The sequence below is a fragment of the Oryzias latipes genome, chromosome 17 (assembly GCF_002234675.1).
Source record: "Oryzias latipes chromosome 17, ASM223467v1".
In the NCBI taxonomy this organism is placed as follows: Eukaryota; Metazoa; Chordata; class Actinopteri; order Beloniformes; family Adrianichthyidae; genus Oryzias; species Oryzias latipes.
Window position 1 is genome coordinate 17,024,713 of NC_019875.2, and position 23,283 is coordinate 17,047,995.

At 41.5% G+C, this 23,283-nt stretch overlaps 1 protein-coding gene and 1 long non-coding RNA gene across 5 annotated transcripts; one reads left to right on the forward strand and one right to left on the reverse strand.

The window, feature by feature from the left end:
- Positions 1-262: 262 nt before the first annotated feature.
- LOC110014008 lies at positions 263-14,096 on the reverse strand. Its single transcript, XR_002289170.2, has 2 exons — positions 13,822-14,096; positions 263-516 (listed from the first exon to the last, which is right to left on the reverse strand). It is a non-coding gene; the product is annotated as an uncharacterized LOC110014008 (long non-coding RNA).
- Positions 11,657-23,073, forward strand: LOC105358126 (ETS-related transcription factor Elf-1-like). Of its 4 annotated transcripts, XM_023965002.1 has the most exons (9): positions 11,657-11,902; positions 17,019-17,312; positions 17,417-17,528; positions 18,927-19,034; positions 19,249-19,404; positions 19,495-19,569; positions 20,411-20,606; positions 21,165-21,307; positions 21,403-23,073. In XM_023965002.1, exons 2-9 carry the CDS (start codon positions 17,253-17,255, stop codon positions 21,648-21,650), a joined length of 1,098 nt encoding a protein of 365 aa, XP_023820770.1. In that variant the 5' UTR covers positions 11,657-11,902; positions 17,019-17,252; the 3' UTR covers positions 21,651-23,073. The 4 variants fall into 4 exon arrangements, with proteins under 4 accessions (XP_023820770.1, XP_023820767.1, XP_023820768.1 ...); XM_023964999.1 differs by having other exon boundaries at positions 11,659-11,902; positions 21,165-23,073; XM_023965000.1 differs by lacking the exon at positions 11,657-11,902 and adding an exon at positions 16,818-16,904 and having other exon boundaries at positions 21,165-23,073.
- Positions 23,074-23,283: the final 210 nt, after the last annotated feature.

A 23,283-nucleotide genomic window follows, 5' to 3' on the forward strand; every position in this document is an offset into this window, starting at 1 on the left:
CCTAACACAGAATGTTACTGTGAGCTCTTTATCTTTCGCCATAGCTGCCAACACACGCAAACACACCCACAAACACACACACACACGCGGCTCTGACCTGGGAGTTTGGCTTCAGGCTAAACCAGTGTCACGCATGTCACATTAGCTGTCAAAGAAGCTCTCTGTCCTGTGATCTCTCACCACTTCTCGTCTCATGTCTTCATCCTCTCAACTTGTCTTCACTCTGTCATGTTTTTCTGTCTCCGTGTTATTTTTTTATTTGTTTATTTTTTTTCTTAATCTTACTTCTTTTCTCCCCTGTTCCTTGGTGGATTTCTCCCTCAGTCTCCCCCACAAGGCTTCTTCCTTCGTTGGGCTGACATTAAATACAACCCACCAGAGCTTTGAGGAGGACTGACTCAAAGAAATCACCAACACCACATTTCTCTGTAGATTTTTTGGCTCCCAGCAGAGCCCGAGCTGATTTATCTGGCTCCAATCACTGTTGACCCTCAAGGATAACATGGATCTTGCGAGCTGGAAAAAAAAAATAGAAAACATCAAAGTGAATGTTTTTCACTACCTTTTTGCTTTACTCAAGCGAAGGGAGTTAAGAAAAACACAGATTTAAAACTTTGCAGATGTTAAGTAAATTGCAACACATAAATTAGAAAAATCTGGTTAAACAATAGTGTGATGAATATAAGCATTGCTAAACCTTTGAAACAATACCTTAACTTGTTTTCCCAAAGCAAAGTACAGATCTTTTTGAATCAGCAATGGAGTTAACAGTTTGCTATGCAATGAGACAATGTTAAAGCGCTTCGAGCTGCACAAAATGCATGAGAAGCGCTATTTTATAAATAAAGTTTGATTTGATTTGACAAATCAGAGAGGGATGCATTGGTTCAATGGGCTTAAAAAACTATTTACAGGTAACTAAATAAATAGAAGGAATTTAAAAACCAAAATACATTTTTTACACAATTTAAGCAAAGACAAATCTGGGATTTTTATTATTTTAGGTTTTGATGCTTCATTTTCTGTGCATTTGTAATTTATATTGTTCTGTTTTCATTTACAAATGTTTTAGTTCTGCAATATGTTGTATAGTTTGCACCAAGAAGTCCCTTCCCAAAGTGAATGTTTAGGTATCTGGCCCTTTTGTTTGCAAGCAATAGTGGAATGAAGTGTGAGACTAATCAACTGATTGGTAGTTCATCTGCAGGGGTCTGCATGTCCTGACTTATGTTCATGAGCTGTAGGCTATAAACAAACAGCAAAGATCACAGATTCAAGCAGGGGAGAGGAACTTCCTTCACGGGGTGCACCTGGATCTCCCTTGGACATGGGTTGCCAAGCACAGCCAACTGGGTGGAGCTTTGAGTAGAGCGGCAATTCCTCCACCGCCAGAGGAGCCAGTCGAGCTGGTTTGGACAACAAACGAGAATGCCATCGGGACTTACTGTTGAGGTGCCATTGTGGCCTTGAGCAAGACACTTAGTCTCATTTTGCAACCGAATATTGGTAAAAAAATGTAACCCAGTTTTTTCTCTACATCCACAAGGAGTGGTGGGCCAACAAACTATCAAAAACATTTTCTATGGAAAATCTCTATTAAGTTGCATGACATGTTGCTTTTATGTTGAAAGAACTATTCATCTGACAAAACAACTAATTAAAGATTCCTGCTTATGTGGTGTGTAAGCAAAAAAGAGCAGCGGCAGAGTTCTTTCATATCAAGAAGAGAAAAAAAAAGAACAGTCCTAGAATTTCCATGTAATTCTTTCTGGTTCATAACAAACAGTAAAGAGAGGAAACCCCCTCCAGAAAGGAGACATCACACAATAAATTTTCACAAATGCTAATAGAGAAGATAATTTAAAAAGTGCACACCATCCACAAGCCCGGAAAGTAATAAGTCAAAAGAGTCTTTATTTAAAAAAACATAATGATTTTTGGGCACAGTAAAGATCAGCCTGTACTAGAATAAGGAGTGTAAAAAGTCTTAATATTACAGAAAAATGCTACAAAATTGAACATTGCCCTTTTTGAATGTAACCCAAAAACACAAAGTGAAAGTAATTTAAGATTTAAAAAACCTATTCTTTATTAATGTCAAAAAGCAGATCTGAATCTGACCGACCTGAAATGTACTTCCTGAAAACAAAACTAAAGCAGAAGCTCCATCTGACCAAACACCAACACACTGAAAACTTCACAGAACAGGTTTCAATAAACAGATTGTTTCAATATAATTTACCTTACTGACAACCTTGTTCTGTTTTCTTTACTGAACCTTTTTCAGAACTCCTGTGGTGAGTGTTGAAAACATTCATTAAGATGCACTCCTTAAAATGACTTCATATTCTAGTAACAAAGTTTAAAAAGAGGTCTCATAAAGTCAAAACTTTGCATTGTTGACTCTAATGACATTTGTGTCCATTCATGTTTTGTTCGAATATAGTTTGCGAAAACTCTTGTGTTCCTTTTTTTTCTTTAAGATATTATATATAAGGGCAGAAATTATATAAGATTTTTAATCTTCTTACTACTCTCTTCCAGTCATAAAGATGTGTGGACTTGTGTTGAATATATTTAGTGTGATGTGGTATTTTTCATGGAAGGAAAATAAACAAACATAAGAAAAAGAATACCGTATAAAAATCATTTGTCTAATGCAGTTTATGCCAGTGCCTCTATGCCCAACAATATGTCTGATAGTAGAGGTTTTTGATAACCACACACGTCTGTAGGCAAATAGTTTAGATGAATATTTAGCTTTCCCCATTTTATTTTATTTTTTTTTACAGATAATATGGCTGCTGTTTTAAAATCATTGTCACTTTTACATTTTTTACACCAATATATTTGCCATGTCCCTTTAAATAAGATTAGAAATATAAACAGTAAACAATAGCACATTTCCTCCATGATAGTTTAGTAAAAACTTAAAGAGCTAATGATGGCATCATATTGTCATTACAGACCTTTTCAGCTAATAGACAAACTCTCTGAACTCCAATTTCAAAACTGCAGTGTTTTCCTCAGAGGGATCCTCCACATCAGTGATTCTACCTTCTCAGTGGGAGAACATACTGATCCTGTCACTGCAGTGGGATCTCCCAAGTCTGGCTCCTTGCTTTGTTCAGGGGTGGGGTCCTAAGTTAGCGTCCCTTGTGAACGTGCGTGAGGGTGTCACTGATGTGGACAAGTCCCCAGTTTATCGTTTCCTCAATTAGTATCAAGCCAGATCTCTATTTCTATTTCCATTTTTTTTTTTTTTTTTTTTTTTTTAACTTGTCCTGTCCAACAGCTGGGCAGTCAGATGAGAGCTGAGGGCCTCTTGGGTTGGACATATTTTACTTTAACAAGAGGGGTTATTAATCTTCAGACAAACCAAAGGTATGTCTGAATAAACCCCTTTTGTAATTGAGGCCAAACTTTATTAATTTCAAACATGTCTGAAAATCTTTGGTGTTGGACCGGACGGAAAAGGAAAGAGGGGAAGAAGAGAGAGGGACGTTAGAGAGAGGGGGGGTAGGGGGTGATAATAGGAGGGGAAGGGGGATAAGACCATGAAGCAGCATAAAGCAACAAGTTTACTGGTTGTTAATCATTATGGTAAGGTTTAAATGTAAAAAACAAAACAAAAAAAAAGGGCGGAGCCTGTCCACACACACACTCAAATGTTATAAACACACCTGTTAGTTGCAAAAATGTCCACCTGTCGACATGTACACAAAACAGATAGTGTTCACACGCATACTTATGCCTTAAAACCAACTAGTGTGAAATATTTCAGTCATTCAGTCTGTTGAGCTAACACCTGTGCTCAGGTGAGTGTTTATGTTCTTCTAAAATGGATGGTGGAACGTGAAAAGAAGGAGGGAGAGTGCCCAGCCATCCCCACCCCAAGACCCCCACCACACCAGCAGCGGCAGCCGGAATCCCCCCAACGCCACACGGGAACCGGCAGGGAACAACCGCCGCCCGGGCGACCAAGCCCGCCACCCAGGCCAGGGCCAGCAGGGCCGCCGCAAGGCCCCCAGAGCCAGAGAGCAGGGAGGCACGGAGGGAAAGAGGGCGCCGCCCCAGCCCAGCCAGGAGAGCAGCCCCCCCGCCGCGCCGGGAGAACCCAACGCAGGGCCCCACCGGAGAAGGACGCCCACAGCCCCAGACGAGCACCCCACCACCACCCAGGAGTTCCGGGCATCCCCCCGCCCCAACCCCAGGTACGAGCCAGGACCCCCCAAGGGAGACCCACTCCGCACTCCAGGCAGCCATCCGCCCGGCCCACGGTTGGTCCAGGGAGGAGCGAGGCAGGGGCCCGCCGCCCCCGCCCAGGAGGGGGGAACCCCGGGGAAAAAAGAGGGCCCACAAGGGGTGTTGTAAATATGGCCCGACCAGGCTCGGCCACAGTTGGAAATTTGGCAGGGCCCAGCACTCAGGAGCAAGGACCAGAACCCACCCCCCAGGGACACGAACACCCCCGGCTCAGATGTAATGTGAACCCCCCCACCGCGCGGAGAGAGCACCGCCGGGCCCAGGAAGCCGGCACCCCGGGGACACAGCCGCCGTTGCAAAGGGGCCCGTACCCCCCACCAGGGAAGAGGCAGGGGACAGATGGTCCTAGGTCCCACCTTCCTTGCAAAATGTGTGTGCGTGTATGTGTGTTTGAGAGAGTGTGTGTGTGCATGTGTGTGTGTTTATGTTGGGATGTATATATTGAGGGGGGAGGGGTGTGTGTACTAAGGGGGGTGCGGTTAAAATTGGCGGGTAGGGCACTAAGGGGACATCTCCTGATTACTCACAGTGACGTCCCCTCACCCTCCCCACCAAGGGGCCCTAAATGTCTAAGGTGCGGTTAAAATTGGCGGGTAGGGTGCTAGGAAGACATCCGCTGCTTGCTGGCAGTGATGTCCAAGCACCCCCCCTACCAAGGGCCCTACATGTCTAAGGTGCAAATAAAACCGAAAGAGGGGGGGCCCACTCCATACGGCAACCACAGGAGGGGGGCCACTGCCTAGTAAACCCCCCCCCAAGGCTCATCGCAGGCTAAGCCCCCCACCCCCTCACCCTATTATGAGGTTATATGAGGAAGGGGGTAAGTTGGGGACAGATGATAGACTGTCCCCCGGTGGTCAAACAGCCGTCCCCCGCCCCCCCCAGCAAGGGGGCCAGGCCCACCCAGCCCCGGGGCCCCACCCCCGGAGGCGCAGACACCCCAGGCCAAGCACCACCACCCCCACACAGAGAGAGGGGAGCCAGAAAGCGCCGCCCCCCCCCCCGGAGCAAGCCCAGGCTATTATTATCAGGCTTCTATTTCCATTTCTAATCTTATCTGACTCATTTTAAGCTTTGTTATGTTGTGTGTGAGTGGGGGGCAATGTATGTGTTTTATAATTTTCCTTTGTATTTGTCTTGCTCTTTGTTTTTTTTCATTTATTCATTCATCTTCTAAATCTATTTAGTCCCTTTTGGGGTCACGTGGCTGCCAGAGCCCATCCCGGGCACACGTGGACAAAGGCAGGGGAAACCCTCAATATACACATCAAATGCAGCTTGGCCAGAGTTAACAGAGTTAACCCTGGAGGTCAGATACCCCCTCCACACACACACACTCACTCCCTCTCACTATCTAATTCTCTGCCTCCATCTGACACACACAACTACTCAGTGACTTGCAGTGGGGTTGATGGGTCGTGAGGCACAGATTTACGATTGTAAAAACTGAGTAGTTCAATGTTCATATGTAACTGGTAATTCTTTGTATTATTAGTATGTCAACATTCCTCTTTCAATGACCCTTACACCAACAAATACACAAACATCTGGACAGAGCATCCTTCTGGTGTCTAAGTAATTCATATTCACAATAAACACATTAAATACATTACATTTCAGATGTGTGAAGCATAAATTTAATTTTGACCTTTAGTAAAAAAGTGTTACTTTTCTAACTTCTTTTTCTTTTTTATTTAAAAACAAATAATTGACTATTTGCATGAAAACTGACAATTGATGGAATATTAAAATATTGCTCCGTACACACTGTCAAAACACCCACTCAAATTAATGTCAAATTAATGTATTTATTATTATTATTTGTTTTATTACCTTCTGATGGATTTGAGTTTGGTTTAAGAGGCAAAAAAAAAACTAAAATTGAAATAAGGCATAGCCACGGTACCCATATTTTCACGACCATAGGGTGCAGTTTCATTTATGGATTTTATTTCTATATGTGACACATACAAAAGGTGTTAGGTTTTAAAGTGCGGGCACTTTAATACATACCTGTAAAACATACATTCTAGTGTGTGTTTAAAAAATACAGCAGGAGCAAAACTGAGTTGATTGTGATTTATTTGGTATTTTTTTCAGTCGTCAATCAGCATCCAAAAATCCATCAAAGTCCACATCTTCTGTATCTGGAATGAACAGCCGGGCTAAATTTCTATCAAACACACCAGGTTCCCTTTCATCATCGTCAGAGTCCTTGTCGTTGCCGTGCGGCTCCTCATCATTGATGCCGGCTTTTCGGCACTTCGACAGCAGTGCAAGCAGATACGTCAGCCCAAGTTTTTACCATCCATTCACAAAGTGGGGCGAACCACGCCTGGCACTGCCTCACAGTAAAAGGAGCGGAGAATGGACAGCTATTCATTGTCATCCGCTGGAAGTTGCTGCACGACTGTAGTTCTCGCCTGGATGGAAAGATGGCCCGTTTTATAAAACGAAAGCACCAACACTTCCTTGAAAATGTTCAGTTTTCCTTTCCTCAGCAAGCGTTACTGCCTTCAGTCAAGTCGGTCTCAAGCCACCTCGCTTAATTTCCACGGAAACTCTGCTGTGTCATCTTGACTTGTCGGAGTGCGTTTCCCAGCTTTATCCACTTGTGAACCGTGGATTCATAAATCTTGAATTCTCTGGCAGCTGCTCGATTCCCATGTTCCTCCGCGTAGCTGATAGCTTGCAGTTTAAACTGTGCTTCATAGTCGCATCTCTTTGCAGGCGGCATTTTCAGGGTTTCCAAAACGATGTTGTTCTGTATCATGCACATACCTGCACGGTTGAACTACTCGGGGGGTGGGGGTGTCTTCTTTCACGACCTCACTTCTCTCCTCACCGTTCTCATCCTGTCCTCTCCTACGTCGTCTTTACCGAAGTCCCGCAACAACACAGTAGGCGCACTGCGCTATAGTCATATGTTCGTGAAAATACGGTATATGGAAAATATGGTAAGAGGCAAAGAGCCGCATTCTTATAGGCCGAGAGCCGCATGTGGCTCAAGAACTGCGTGTTCGCTCCCCTGGCATAGGCCCACCACTCATAGGAAAAATCGTAATAAGCTTGTGGTGTGCAATTTAAGGAAAAGTCCAGGGTGGGCTCCTCAATAGTTTGACGCACAGTAATTGATTGAAACCATTGAGACAGGACTCCCCTCAGTGAGAGTCTAAACTTGTACAGGGGACTAAATGGTAATGGTCAGAGATTTTATAGCTCGCCTCCGCTCACAATTTGGGCTCTAAAACCAAATTCTGAGGGGAGTTGGACTCTTTTCTATTCTAGATTTGATAGCGGGTTGGTGTGGGTCAGTGGTCGTTTGCTGAGGTTTACGTTGGTGAATGCTAGGATCATGTTCCCTCACCTCTGGATTGGGACATGTCTCCTAATTTGGTTTTAACTTACATGCCAAGCAGCAATGCCGAGGACCCAGGCTTCCTGTGGGGGTTTGAGGAGGTGTGACCTTAACTGAGGACACTGGCAAGAAGTGAAAGAAATACTTGAACGATCTCCTTAATCCCGTGGACACGCCTACCATTTAGGAAGGGGAGGCTGATGATTCTGGAGTGTGTCACTCCATCAGCCAATCTGAAGCCTCAGCACAGAGGTAGCCAAAAGCTCCTTTAGTGTATCTTCAGTCTCTCTTTGTTGTGAGGCTGTCTTGGCACTGACATACAGCATCACATGGCGGTTGGGTAAAGTGTCTCTGGGCTGGCAGGCTGGGCTAGTGGTCCCTCTTTTTGAGAGGGAGAAGGGAGCTTGTGTTCCAATTAGAGGTGGATCACACTTTTAAGCCACTGACAATGGGAAAATACTCCAGAGTAGTGAATAGAAGAATCCAGAGTATGGCATTTGATATACTGTAGAAGGAACAGTGGGATTTTAAATCCAGATGTAGAAAAGCAGATCAGCTTTAGACCTTACACTGCGTGCAAGAGGATTCTTGAGAATCTGCCCATCCAGTTCACACATGTTTTTGGGGTTTGGAGAAAAATTGCCCCCCCCCCCCCCCCCCCCCCCCCCCGCAGGTTAGCACGGGACTCTTTGAAAGGATGAGGAGCTTGGTATCCTGGGGATTGTTTGCTGCTCCTTCTCATTGACAGAGGCCAGTACAGATGCCTCTGGCATCTCCTTCATCCAAGCACAGCAGCACCCGCCGTTCCTGGGGTCAAGGGAACATTGATGCCATTGTCTGTGGAGAGGGAGGTCTGAGCATCTCTGCTCAGACTATTGCCCCTGGAATCCAGCTACTGATAAGCCATATCCAGCTACTGATAAGCCATAGAAGACAGGAAGGAAAATGTTGCCAATATGGCGACTTTACTTTTTACTAAATATCAAAGTGATATTTTATGGGAATGATGGAAGTATGAGGGACAACCCTGGAAACCATTTTTCCCTATGGTCCCCTGGGTTTTAACAGCCCCCCCTATTTTCTGGCATACAACGTTATTTTCAAGGTGCAGTAGATTTGGATACCAAACATCCCAAAAAAAACCACACATACCAGAGCAGCAAGCTCTTTCCAGTTGGGTCTGTGTTCCAAGCATTTCTGAGAACATTCTTCTGCGTTTTTAACCCTCCAACTGTGTTTCTGCATATTTAAGTTGCATCTTGAGATGCTCTTTACCAGCTACTCAAAACTAATTATCTGCATATGAACATGATGTATAAAGTCACTTACAAATTCTGGAGAGCTGAAAGGAATTTCGCATTTCATGGGAATCATCTTTGCTCCACATTGATACGTAGTTTATTCAGAAATAATCGTCTGCTTTTTGAGACCTTAACGCTTTTGATCTTATCCGAACAGAATTCAGCTGACAAAGTTGCAGTCATTTAAAAGTGTACACTAAGCTTGTGATGTTGAAACACACAGCTTTTTTCTTCAGTCTGAGAGTATTTATTCTGGATTGACAGCATGAGTGGGATAAATCTTTCAGTCTGGCATTGCATCTTGGCAAACATTTAGTAAGAACAAAGAAAATAGGCTCTTTTTGGGATTGTTGAAGTATGTGTGTGTGCTCATGTATTTTAGCTGGAAACAACTCTGAGGGAAAAATGTCAAGCCCAGCACAAAGTGAGATCCTAATGGCTCCACACACAAACGGTTAAGGTATTGTGCTCATGAAAACCCTGGATTTTTGTCTAATTTGATGCACCGTTGCTGGTCATGCACCATCGGTTTTTACACTTGGAAGAATAGATGACAAATGACACCGTCACGTGACTCATTACTCACTTGCACGGATGCACAGATGTCACACGTTTGAGCATATGCATAGTCAACATGCCTGCACACACATGGTGTGCATCAGCAGAGGGCAAGCAGACATATCCAGCAGCAGGAACTGCACAAAGCATTGCTGCAAGACCTCCAGAGACTTTTGTTTTTCCTTTCTTTTATTTTCACATCAACAGAATTTTGTTCCACCCCTTCACACTTCCCTTTTATTGTTTGTGTTTCAATGACTTGACATTTGCACAAGGGCAAGTGTACAAGAGAAATTAAAGAGCCAAAAGACCATACATCTTTCTCTTGACTTTAGAACAAACTAAGGCAACACAACATTTGATATTAGTGTACAAACAACTAACTCAATATAATTGAGTTCACAGCAGGAAGAATTAAGAATCTTAAACCATCAGGAACTGTAAAATATCAGAGATAGGACAAATATTGTTCACAAAACAGTTTTGTGTTTGACAAGCCACCTCAACCTTCGGCTGTGTAACACTTTGGCTGAATCAGATAATGCTTATTGGTCATATGAAGTACTGTTGCCTTTCTATCTGCTGGAAACAGTCTGGTCATTCTCCTCTGACCTATGGCCTCAACAAGGCATTTCCGCCCACAGAACTGATTCTGGATATTTTCTCTTTTTTTGGACCATTCTCTGTAAACCCTAGAGATGGTTATGGGTGAAAATCCCAGTAGATCAGCAGTTTCTGAAATATTCAGACCAGACCATCTGGCACCAACAAGCATGCCATGTTCAAAGTCAATAACCTTTCTTTCCCATCCTGATGCTCAGTTTAAACTGCAGCAGATCGCCTTGACCATGTCTATATGCCAAAATGCATGGCTGCCATGTGATTGACTGGTTAAGTTTGCGTTAACGAGCAGTTGGACATATGTGACTAAAAAAGTGGTCAGTCAGTGTGTCAGATGTGATTGCCCCAACACTAACCTGCAAAGAAATGAGGCAAGATGACAGCTTTATACAGCATTGCTAAAAAATAATCATAGTTAGATAGCCTTAAGGTGTTATTGTTAGTATTAAACATACGACTATTGATATACATTTCATTTTTTGGAGTTCATTATTCTCATACCGAACTAAAACAGATTCCATGTTACATGAATGGATTCCTGTTCTCTGCTGTTTTATAAAAGCATTATGGGTGTTAACCCCAATTAATGGCCAAACCAGCACATTCTTGAAGTTTCTACTGCTGGTGAGGTCATGTTTATCCTGGATTATTGGTTAAACTCCTCCCACAGCTTTGGCAACAAAAAAACAAATCAAACGATAGTTCTAAGATGACATGACTTATAGGAGTTTTATGGCAACTTAGCTTAAAAAAAACACAACTACAGTACTTTAACAAGATGTGTCCTAAGTATGTTAGCACTTATTCAGGGGGTGCAAGTCACAGCTTGTTGATGAGTGAAGTTGTGATGACATAAAAACAACAGTCTGGTTTTCATCTACAGAAATGAAGACTTGCCATATTTATAAGCCTTTGACCTTTACAGATAGCTTGCTTTGCAGCCAACACCACAGTGTCAGTACACATGCTGTCTGCAGAAGGTCTTTGTTCCCATGTGGGGAAAAAGAGCTCAATTTCTCAGAAAGGTCTATAACAGACCTTTATGATTTCAGGAAAGGATTGTCTGGAAGCTTTTCTGTTCCACTTTGATGAGTAACATCTATAATGAATGAAAGAAATGTAAATTAAAGATGGAGAGCGGTTCTTTTTAAGGGCACTGATGCAGAGTTTTGCCACCAGGGAGCGTCAGGCACTGGTTAAAGAATCCTTAGTTGAACAAGATTTGCTCCACCTTTAACCCACAAACTTAATCTGAAGTTTTCAGACCATGATTCCATTTGCCTTGGGTGTTCATATAAACCGTTTCCTTAAATAAATTAGGCACACAATCACATCCCTTGTGTGTCCACCCTCATAAACCTCTTGTCTGTTTGCAGATAGGTTGCTTGGCTCTCAGCTGCTTTACATTGCAAATAAAACTGTGTTTACACTCGCTCCACACCGACAATGGTCACTCTGGGTTACCTTGACTAATAACACAGGTAACCAATCAGATATTGTAGGACAAGGTGAGGCGGGGAGAGGAGGGGAAGGTTGTTTCAGTTCTCTGGGGAAAAAAAGGAAGCAAAAACTGTAAAGGTCTACAAAGGAGAAAAAAACCGTCAACTTGTTCCACAGAAAGCTAAAATGTAGCTGCTACTGTGTCTGATGACAGGAAAGGCACAAAAAGGAAACTGATCCAAGGTCTGTAAGCAAATGTGGTTCTGCCAAATGTAATGAGAGCAATTTCCGTTGCTCTCTTGGATCCTCCTGGCAGCTACTGCTCTGTCACATGCAGACACGTGGGCTATAACACAAGGTAAGCACTTGTCTTAATTCATTTCATGACACGTTTCTTCGAAAAACAAAGTTAGAGAAGCTAGAGAAATTAAAGTTGTGTGACGTGCTAAAGGGAAAGTGAAAGTATGTTTTCTGAGACTTTCTGAGCGTCAAGATATTCAAAGAAAAGTATCATTAAAACACAAAAAAACTATTCCAAATGCTTTATGAAGCAAGACTGTCAAAACAGAGCTAAACCACCTCCATTGGTCTTAGTCTCATGCTCACACACACACACACGCACACACACTCACACGCCATATTCATTTAACAAAGCCTGGTAACCCCAAGCAACAACAGCAGCTTATCAGCTGCTCCCTCACTTGCCATGGTGTTATCAGGCTCGCCTAGTTCACAGACACACACACACACACTGCCTCTTTCAGTCAAAAACGGAGTCTATCTCGGTTCTGACCCCCTCTCTCCCACAAACTGGGGAGGGAATGTTGGGGACTTATCAGCGTCCTCAGGGGCTTGGCAACCACTTCACAGACCCTGATCCCAGTGCAGGGGCCTTAGAGACAAACCTATGTGGCCAAACTAGCGATGAAAAATGTAAAAAAAAAATAGAAAAAAAATAGACTTTTTGGTTGAAGAGTCCTGTATAGAAGCAGCAGCCTAGGCATGTTGACAATGGCCGTGTGCACGTGGCACGATGGTGGCTCCAGTTCAAAGGAAGAAAAATGAGACAGATTCAGGTGTTCATCTGGGCAATGATGTCAGAGCAGCCACAGCTCTCGTTCCACTTCAGAAATACAACTGCTTTGTTTGTAGTTTTTCTTTTTTTTTTAAACAGCAGGCTAAGATAAGCACAGCAGCATGCCCTGCAGCATCATGCTGCTTCCACTCATGCTGAATGCAAGATTCAACAAAAAGAGGACGCTTTACTAACAAATGCTTCAGTCGCTAAATTTGCATAATGAAAACTTAACAAATGTGTTGCAAAGACGTGTTATATTCCAACATTTGGAGACGAAAGGATTTCACACACCATCAAAATTTTCAAGAATGGAAGATTAATGGTTCAAAAATTCAATCATTTAAATTTTGTATAGGTTTTTCTTTCCCAGGAGCTCAGACACAATATTTTTCTTTGTGTTCTTGTGTTGCTATTTACTAATTTCACAATGCACCAAACCCTAGAAGATGCAGGTCTGAACTTTAACCATGTTAGGCTGAACTCTTATACTGAAAGCAACGCTGTTGACGTTTTTGCAGAGTTGACTGTACATCATTAAATGACTGTCCCAGCTAAAACATTAGCTTTTATGCGTATTTCTCCACAAAAACTTATTGACATTATCCGTTTTAAATGATGACCTCTCAAAGTGATTCACACATTTATAGTGAAGCATTTTTGGGAAAAAATGTTCCTTTGTACTTTTAGGTCTAAGTTAGTCTGCTTTTATTAGCAAACATGAAAGAATGTCGCTAATGTGGATAACAACGCATATCCCTGAAAGTAACGATTCACTTGCAAGTGAACTCTTATGCAGTTCACCAGGATGTGAAAGCAGACCGCTTACAAAGTGGACAAAAGAGTTAAAGGACCTATACCATGCTTTTTTTAAGCCTCTCAGAGGAAACTAAATCTATATATGATAATGGTAAATGGTGTATACTTATATAGTGCTTTTCTACCTACAAGGCCCAAAGCGCTTTACAGTCACAGACCTATTCACCCAGTCACACACTGGTGGCTGCTCTGCTGCCAAACACAGGTGTCTGCCTGCCACCAGAGGCAAGGTGGGGTTCAGTGTCTTGCCCAGGAACACTACAACTCATGGCGGGAATTGAACCTGCGACGTTATGATCGTGGGTCGACTGCCCTAACGGTACACCACTAAACAACGATTTTTTTAATGAAATATTAGCTGTTTTCTTAGTTCTTTTTCCTACCTGAAAGTAAGAGGCCTCGATCTCTAAGGCACCGGTTCCTTGTGGGCGCCGCCCATTTCATGTCGTTACCCTAGAGCCGGCCTCGGCAGCATGGCTGCATTTCGCCGTCGAAAACAAACAACATCCAAACTTTTGCAAAGATGGATGTGCATATTGGGAATATAAAATGAAAGCCGATCACCGCTGGCTCCCCTGAGAAAGTGGGTGTGTGTGTTAGCCTGGGGGCGGTGCTGGCAGCTGGCTGTTCCTTACTTATCTATGTCATAATGTGAGGACCCAGTCGTTTTCAGGGGGGGGGACTGCTGCACATAGAGCAAGATTTAAAGGGATACTCAGAGACGCACTAATGCAGGGGTGTCAAACTCATTTTCACCGAGGGCAACATCAGCATAGTGGTTGTCCTCAAAGGGCCGGTAATGACTTATAAATTCAACTACATGTAATGAAAAATAAACGTAACTACTTCCTAATGTTAAACAACTATTTTATTTATTTATTATAACTTTTTAAAGTGACAATTACAGTTGCATAGAAAACATATGTTTATTCTTTTTCCTCTAACATAAATCCTTTTAAATTTGATTCTGTCAGGTTAGGTTATATGGACGGTGTTTAAGTCCTAATGTATAGTTGCCCAATCCCATATTTCAAGTCAGATTCCACCTAGATATTAATAATATTAAATACACACCAATTTTTATTTTGTATTTTAAGAAATGAAAAACTGTTATGCTCTCTGGGGCCACATAAAATGACATGGAGGGCCACATTTGGCCCTCGGGCCTTGAGTTTGACACATGTGCACTAATGGATCAAAAATATCGCTTTGGGGTGGCATGATAGCCCCCTTTAAAGTGAAAAAAGTCTAACACATGTGAGCAGCACACAGGTATGGGTATGCACAGAATTCTTCTTAAAGCTGAGACATCAAAAATCCAAGAAAAGTCAAATTGTGCTACACTGCTCGTGTTAGAAGGCCATTTCTAAATTTTCTCTAGCCTTTCACTGGAGAACTTTACATGTAAATATTGGCAGTGATTTGCTGAGCCCTTTTCAAACAGATTCAGCCAAATTAATCTGCTTTAATGCTTCTCCAGGTATGGATAAAATCTATGTTTAACTTGAAGGAAGAAACAGAAAAAATCAATATGTTGGTAATTTACAAACTAACATCTGGGAAAAGTTATCAAAAGTTACTATTAAGAACAATAAACTTTATTTTAAAAGATTCTATTTTGTGTCAGTATTTTAAAAACCTTTCAAAGGTGATGTAGTCATACTGTTACCAAAGTTTAATTCCTGGAATCGACTTTTAAAGACATGTTTTTGACAATGCAGATTAAAGACCAACTCAGTTTTTTTTATTGTGTTTTTGGTGTTTTCAACATATTATTTTGGAAGTTTTCTGTTGATGGAGGACATACAGTACAAATCAAAAGTTTGGACACACCTACTCATTCAAAGAGTTTTCTTTATTTTCATGACTATGAAAATTGTAGATTAACACTGAAGGCATCGAAACTGTGAATTAACACATGTGGAATTATATACATAACAAAAAAGTGTGAAACAATTGAAAATATGTCATATTCTGGGGTGTTCAAGGTAGCCACCTTTTGCTTTGATTACTGCTTTGCACATTCTCTTGATGAGCTTCTAGAGGTGACTACAATTTTCATAGTCATGAAAATAAAGAAAACTCTTTGAATGAGAAGGTGTGTCCAAACTTTTGGTCTGTACTGTAAAACAATCACCCCAAAATAGCATTTTGACAATTTTTATAATTCAAATTGTGAATCAGGAGCAGACAAAAAAATAGGGTTTGTAGTTGTGATGCAGGAACTACGTCTGGCGGGCAAGAAGCTCCCTGCTCCGCTCCACAACAGGGGAGGGGATGGGGGGTGAGCTGACTCCACGCCAACTGTCCTGTCCCCAATTTGGGGCAAATTTCTGATCATCTACTGCTGCTCTAGAAACTGTCCTGGAAGACAGACCTGTTTTTGTTTGGGTTTTTTTGCCTGAAAACGGCAGAATCATGATTGAAAAACCACTGGATATGCTTTTACAACAGATCAAAAGATGATCAGAGTGGGACTTTAAAGAGACAAAAAAGTTGTTTTTCTTGTTTTTAAAATATTTTGCTACATATGAGACGCCACAAACTCCTCCATCATTCAGCTCTGAACGGTTTGGAGCAAAACACCTGAGAACGTTTTCAAAGAAACGGCCACTGTGAGCAGAGATGCTGCAGCAGTTTGCCCCTGAAACTAAGGAAGTGGCTCCTCCTAACTGAGTGGTGCTTCCTGTGTGATAACTGACCCAAACATGTTGAGCTTCAATCTCTCTCACACACAAAGGCTAAAGGTTTGCATTAATGTTGGCAGTTTATAAAAATACACGAAAATAAAACCTGCAGCTTTATTCAACTACAATTGAAGATTAATAAAATGGAGAAGCTGTGGAGGAGATTTGAATGAATTCCTTGCAAGTGATTCGTTTTTACAGTAAGATTTATGGAGCATAAAGACTAAGTGCTCATTTAATCTTCAGAACAAAAGAGCTGAGAATAAGCTGAGGTGCAGCAGGATTTGGCATGTGCTGCAAAGAGATGCTGCTGCCCAACTCTGATTAAAATGAAGAGTTGATTTTCATTTCCAAATCGAGCACAGAGAAGCAGGGAGGACCATCCTGCTATGTGACTCAAAAGACCTGAAAGTGTTTTGTCAGGCAAAAGAGAGAAGAGCAGGAGCAAAAAAAAAAAACTAGATTATGAGGTGAGAAGGAGTGAAGGAGAAGGAGCTGCTGTTACACTCCAGTTGTGTTGGGAGGAATGTTGCACATAGCAGCTCTACAACTAAAAAACGTGGTGCTCAGACATGATGAGTTCAACACTAACATCCCCCCCTCTTACTCATAACAACCACCCACACACACACTCACATATGCGGTCGGGCACACACTGCAACCCAAACGCTTCCTTCCTGTCGCTGGTTTAGCCCAGTTTAGAAGCACGATAAGGGCAAAAGAAAGAGATAAATAAAAGAGGGGTGAACTGAGAAGTTGCAGGCAGATCTGTTCACAGGGTATTGTTCCACTGTCTCCTGGACTTGATTACCTTTTTTTTTTCTCATAACAGCTCCCCTGGTTCACTTCCTCATGCAAATGTTAACTTGTGCCTGTCTGTTCTTTTCTGGCAGGTTCAGCCATCCCCGCTTCCTCATTGAGAATCGGCGCAGCGCGAGTGAGAATGGATTTCCTGTGACGCCACTGTGTCTTTGGTCACTTTGTGCACTCATATCACTTTTGAGCATTTGAGTCATCTGCTGTTCAACAAGAAACCATCTCCAAGTCAATCATACCTGCTCAACAGGTAACATCAGCAAAACTGTGATGCTTTCATAAAGGTTAAAGTGCACCGAGGATAAGTAGCCATGCTCCAGCCTTCAGAGTTCATCTTTGACTTTGCCAGTGACCATTTTACCTCGGTACAGGTGAGTGCGAGATGATATTTTTTCCAAAAACACATACAGCAAAGTTTCATCTCAATAGAGGGAAGCTCTTCTCGTCTGAACTTGTGGAACTTTGTGTCCTGAAGATGGACTTCCCTGCAGTAATAGTGGAGCAGGTTCCACAGTCACAGCTGCTGACATACTCCGGCTTAACGTGTGAACATTCACAAGCAGAGGATCATCACCAGCTGCTCAAAGGTCAGCACTTGCACTAGTCTCTCCTCACCTGTGACATTCACACTTCATTACAGACTCTACTTCTGACTGTCAGAACTTTGTTTTTACATGTATTTTATTGCTGTCGGTTTTTTATTTATATCACTGCTCATGAATGACGCACACAATATATTAGTGTTTTTATTAATATTACTTATACACTTATATATACATACACACTCTTTTGCGCATGCGCAGTCGCGCCCTGCTTTCAGAAAATTTCAGGAAGTGGAGCAAAACATCCGTGGCGCGTGCTCTCCTGTGAAAGACAGTTATTGAATAACACAAGGATGTTGACGTGATGACTAGGACTATGACAGACATGCTATAGCTTGTTCCCCTCCACTGCTGGGGACCAAAAGTAAGTCATGTCGCTGTGTCGGGTTGTGCGTTCGTCAACATCGTGAAGTGGAGCACAGCTGGGCTCCGCTGACCAGGCTAATGGTAACAGCTGCTACGAGTAGCACTTGCTGACAGTAGCGAATAAGTTCCGCTTCTATCATGTCTGTGGCCAGTGGCCTGTTTTCAGGTGTTGTTTTCTCTCTCTCTCTGTCGTCCTATTTGAAATGGAACTCAGTGGACTCGAGAAGCTGCAGGTTGAACGCGGCAGCACCAGAACTTTTCTGCCTGTTAATGAGTAGCGGTTAGCTAGCAGATGTTCTCCAGCTCCCAGCAGCCTCATCACCGCTCATGTACTGATGCGCACTAAATTATAGACCCACCTAAAGTGTCTTTCGTGCATTTGGTAATGTTTGTGGGCCTTAAAAAACAAACTAGCGATCAAAACTGTTTATGTGAAAGTAGAACAATAAAAATGGTGTTAAGATTGTGATTTTCTTTGAAACTATATAAAGAAATCTATTTAAGATAAAAAAAACTACTCTATTTTCGGGTACTAAAAATAATATAGAATTGTATTCAGCGGTTTGCAATCAATTTTAATTACAATATTACAATATGATCACACCCAGTAAACTTGTTATAATGATAAAGTTTGTGTTTTGGGAAGTTGTATTTTTGTAAAATAACAATTTTTTTTAATGTAATCTAATGTATCTTTGGCTATCTTGAATTGTCATAGTAAGTCTCTTTTATTTTTAGGGAAACTTCAACCTAAAAAAGCTGTTTCTGATGAAAAAAAATTTCATTATAGACATGCATTTCAATTTAATCAAAAATAATATCAAACATTTGTTTTATTAAGCAGTTCAAAAAGTTACATTTAATAATTTAAGCTTGTCTTTGTTATCCCGTTATAGGATCTCGTAGCTGTTCTTCTACTTTAGCGAAATCTAAGTCAGGCATTTGTTCTGCTAAATGTTGTTCTTGATCCCTTTTTCTAAACGTTTTATGTTGTGCTTCCTCCTCTGTGTTCTGCAGTGGAGCCAACTGATAGTGGAGAGGAGGAGATCATGGAGAACCTTGTTGCTGCTAACTCTCTCCTTAACATGGACTGTGCTGACACCCTCTCCCTGGACCAGCACTACTGTAAGTTGATGCACGCACCAGTTATAGCACCAATCATGCAAGCCCCCTCCTCCCAGGGAGATGTATTCCTTAATTCACCTTCTAAACCCCCCCCCCCCCCCCCCCCCACCTCCATCCCCAGCTTGCATAGCTGTCTGACTGTGAGCGGATATTTTTAGACACGGTGATCACGAGGCTGTTCTCTTTCATTATGTTTGTTTATGTCCACTTGCAGCCCAGGACTTCTTGCCATCACTGGGTGACATCATCACTACTCCTGTTACCCAGGTAACCGTGTCAGCTGACGGGGTTGTGGGAGCTGTTGATGAGCCTCAGTGGAAGTCGTTGCACTCAAAGAGGCCTGTGGCCCAGCTGCAGTCCAGAAAGAGAGGTGAGAATTTGTTCCGACTTTTCTGAGAACAAACCCTTTTTTTTTCCTTTAACGTGTTGGTTGTTTTTTTTTTGTGTTTTTTTTTTGCAGGTCAAAAATTTAAACATCGGAGAGCAGAGTCTCCCACACCAGAAATTACAGTAAAAAAGGACAAATACAACAAAGGTACAGTCAGTTATAACAAGCTGGAGACTTCAGTATCATATCAAATAATATGTGATTAGGGTGGCTGCAGTGCAGCATTTGACCTGTTTTTATTAGAGCTGAGCATCATAAAAGAACTGTTGTATATTGGAAAAACGGATGTGATCATTTCTAATTTGAAAACTGTAAATCACCACCAAACTATTAGCTATCTGACTTTAATTCACAAGTTTGCAATTGAATCTGATGTCTCACTAAACACCACTTGATTATATGTCAATTTTTGTGCGATATTACGAAAAACTATTTTGTTGGGCTGTGAAAAACAATTATCCAGGGATTTTAAAATAAAATGAAACTTTGATTTACAAAATTAGGATTTCTTTTAATTCATCAAAAACTTACTCTTTTACCAAAAAAAGAAAATTGATTTTTTTGCTGCATCTATTTTTACATGTTCTTAGTGAAAATCAAATTGATTATGCTTTTTAACTCAGCCCCACAGTATGAAACAATAATATCATTTGACCTAGATGTCTCATTCAATGCATTTTTTGTTTTGTTCTTCTAAAGCACAAGTGATTTAGAGTTTGTGTCCCAAGCTTTTCACTCCGTTTTTTGTTTGCCATTATTCAGATAAGTGACTAAAAAATGTTGTTACAGAGCTGGTTTGATGCTCTTTTCTTCCTGATCATTAATGTTTGCATTCAATGCTTATTCATTCATGTCAATAAAGACACAACAAAGATAAACTAGATCTGTCTTGGCAACACGCTTTCATTTAAATTGATATGTAGATGCTGTGTCCAGGTGTAATGATATATAAAATGTGTTCTTTGTGCGTGTCTTTTGTGTTACTCAGGAGGAAACACACTGTACCTGTGGCAGTTCCTGATGGAGCTGCTGCAGGACAGGCAGGTGTGTCCACGCTACATTAAGTGGACCAATCCACAGGCTGGGATCTTCAAGTTGGTCAACTCAAAAGCTGTAGCCAGACTCTGGGGGAAACACAAAAATAAACCGGACATGAATTATGAGACGATGGGAAGAGCACTCAGGTATGACAGCCTTGACTTGCAATTTCACTTTGGCTGCAAACAGATCTGTTTCAAAAAATATGATATATAGAAGTGAAAAGTCTTAGGAATCTGTTAAAGAAATTGTTCGAGGATATAGGAACATCAGCAACTTGCCAAGGAAGGTTCAAGTCTTAAATTTACTTTACAACACAAATATATTAAACTTTTTATTTTTTTTTACAAAAACAAAGGAAAAAGACGGTAAAAATGTAAATACATAATTAATTGCTTAGAAAGGGAGTGGTAAGAAGTGAATTCATATAATCCCATCCCTCATTGTCATTGTAAATACTATGATAAAAGAAAATCACTGAATCAACGATGAGACTGTTTGACATGTTTAAAAACACACACAGCTACTCTGAAAGGTGGATCGGCCGATGTGCTTTAAAAAAAGCAGCAGCGATTCAACAAACGTCTTTAACACTTGCATTTTTAATGGGTTCTTATATCAAGGGTACAAACTAAGATGCTGTCAATGATTTTTCTGTTTCTGTGTCTAATACCCATTTTTATGAAACCACTGTATCTGTGCAGGTACTACTACCAGAGAGGCATACTGAATAAGGTCGAAGGGCAGCGCCTCGTTTACCAGTTCACCTCCCTGCCTAAAAACATGATTTACATCACAGACGGACATGGCATCAAAGAAGAGGAAGATGACATCCAAGACAACAGTGGTAATGATGAAAGTGTCGGTGAAAACTCCGACAGCTCAATATGTAGTGACCAGTCAGGAGACGATGACAACGACAATGACTCCCCTCCACCACAGAAGAAAGCTTCTTTCATCTCAGTCCAAGCCACTCCAGAGAAACAGACCAGATCGGTTCCCAGGCCGCCAGCTCAGCGCGACACAGTCCTGCGACCCACCAGCTCCAGTTTGATCCAGGAGCAGCATTTACCCATCGTGTCTGCAGAGATGCTGCGGACATTGCAGAACCTGCAGAAGGTGCAGTCCCTGAAACCGGCGGGTCACTCCTCTGTGTTCAAAACGGCGCAGCTGCTGGGGAGTCTATATGAGCGACAGGCCGCTGCAGATGGGAGAGGCGCCTCAAAGCTGCCCGATGAAAAGTCACACATGGGACCAAAAAGTCGGCAGCCGGTCCATCTTTTAAGCACTGACCAATAGAGCAGAGTTGTCTGTTCAAACTCAGAACATACAATGTCCATACACTCCAACACAATCTAAAGAGAGAGTTTGACCCACAAGTCATTTCCTGTTTCAACACATAAAACAAAATTGGTTCTAATCACGCATTAAAGGTTTTAACCCAAAAGTCATTTAAGCTAAGCTTGAATTCAAATGTGTATCATTAAATGAAACCTCATCATTTCACTGGTATCCTTAAACAATACAAAAAGCCAAAATCAGACATGCACTGGAATCCACAGCCTTTCTGCTCCTCCCACAGATGCATCCCTCGCTTGCCTTTCTGCTGCACTGTCTTTGAGATACTGATCTGACGCCCACACTGTGCCCTTCTATCTGCCTTTGCCATTTGTACCGGCGTCCCCCTGAATCATTCCTTTGCCTTCAAAGTGGTTTTGCACTAAAATTTTGTTTGAATTTTGCCTTAAAGTGCCTGTAGTTTCCGTCTCGCCTCCTGCTTTCTTCATTCATGTGAATCATGAATTTATTGAGGGAAACATTCCATTTTATTTTATTTTTTTATATTATGTGAACGTTTTGAAAAGAAGGGAATCACTGTTGTTTCAAGAAACGTAAATGAGCACTGCTGTTGTTGAATGTTAAGTGGATCTGCCTTTTGTTGTTGACAATCACCATCAAGTGGTCTTCTGTCCACGTTTTCTCTGATTATTTCATATTCCAAATACCGGTATATATAGCCTTTCCTTATTGCACATGTTTTTTGTTGCACGTATATAGATCATATGCGGAACTCTAAATCCTCAATATCTATACATGTTAAATGTCATATACTGTATATTTGTGAAAGTGCTTGTTCTTTGCTGCCACTTTCTTCCTCAGGTTAAGTACTTTTTTGGTGCTGCAGACTTTTTCCTCTTTGCAGGGAGTAACATTTCTGGTTTCTAATTAGAAAATCTTTTTGGCTAAGTGTTTACTCTTTCCCTGACTTGTGTCTTATTTTGCAAAACCAGCCTGCAAAGTTCACTTATCCTCAAAACAAAGAACACTTTGAATGTCAGGCTGGTGTTGTCTGGCCAAACTTGGTAAAGACATGCTTATACAATAATTGTGCCTTTTGCCTGCTGGGAGTCCCTATGCAAATTTCTTCACATTATTAAGCCATTTATCTCAGATGCTCCTTCCTTTGACCTATCTAAAGTCTCTCGATGCTGTTTTACTGTTTTTGAGAAGCTCATATTTGATTGTGAGCTTGAGATCTTTTTGCTTTACTTTTGTGTGTGTTTGTGTTCAGGCTGTCCAGAAATGGTATATAAAATAAATTTCTATGTCAAACGTTTTTCCTCTTTCTTTTTTTTTCATTCCCATTTGTTGAACTTCTAGTGAGGAGAGTGGCTGTTTTATCTTGAAGAATTTGTAGAAATGTTGACACTTTAATATGAGTAATGATATTCTTTCATTATAGTGTGTAAGGAGAGGAAGGGTCACTGCTGTAGCAATTTATCAAATTGGTCAATTTTAACCCACAAGAACACAGAATGAGAT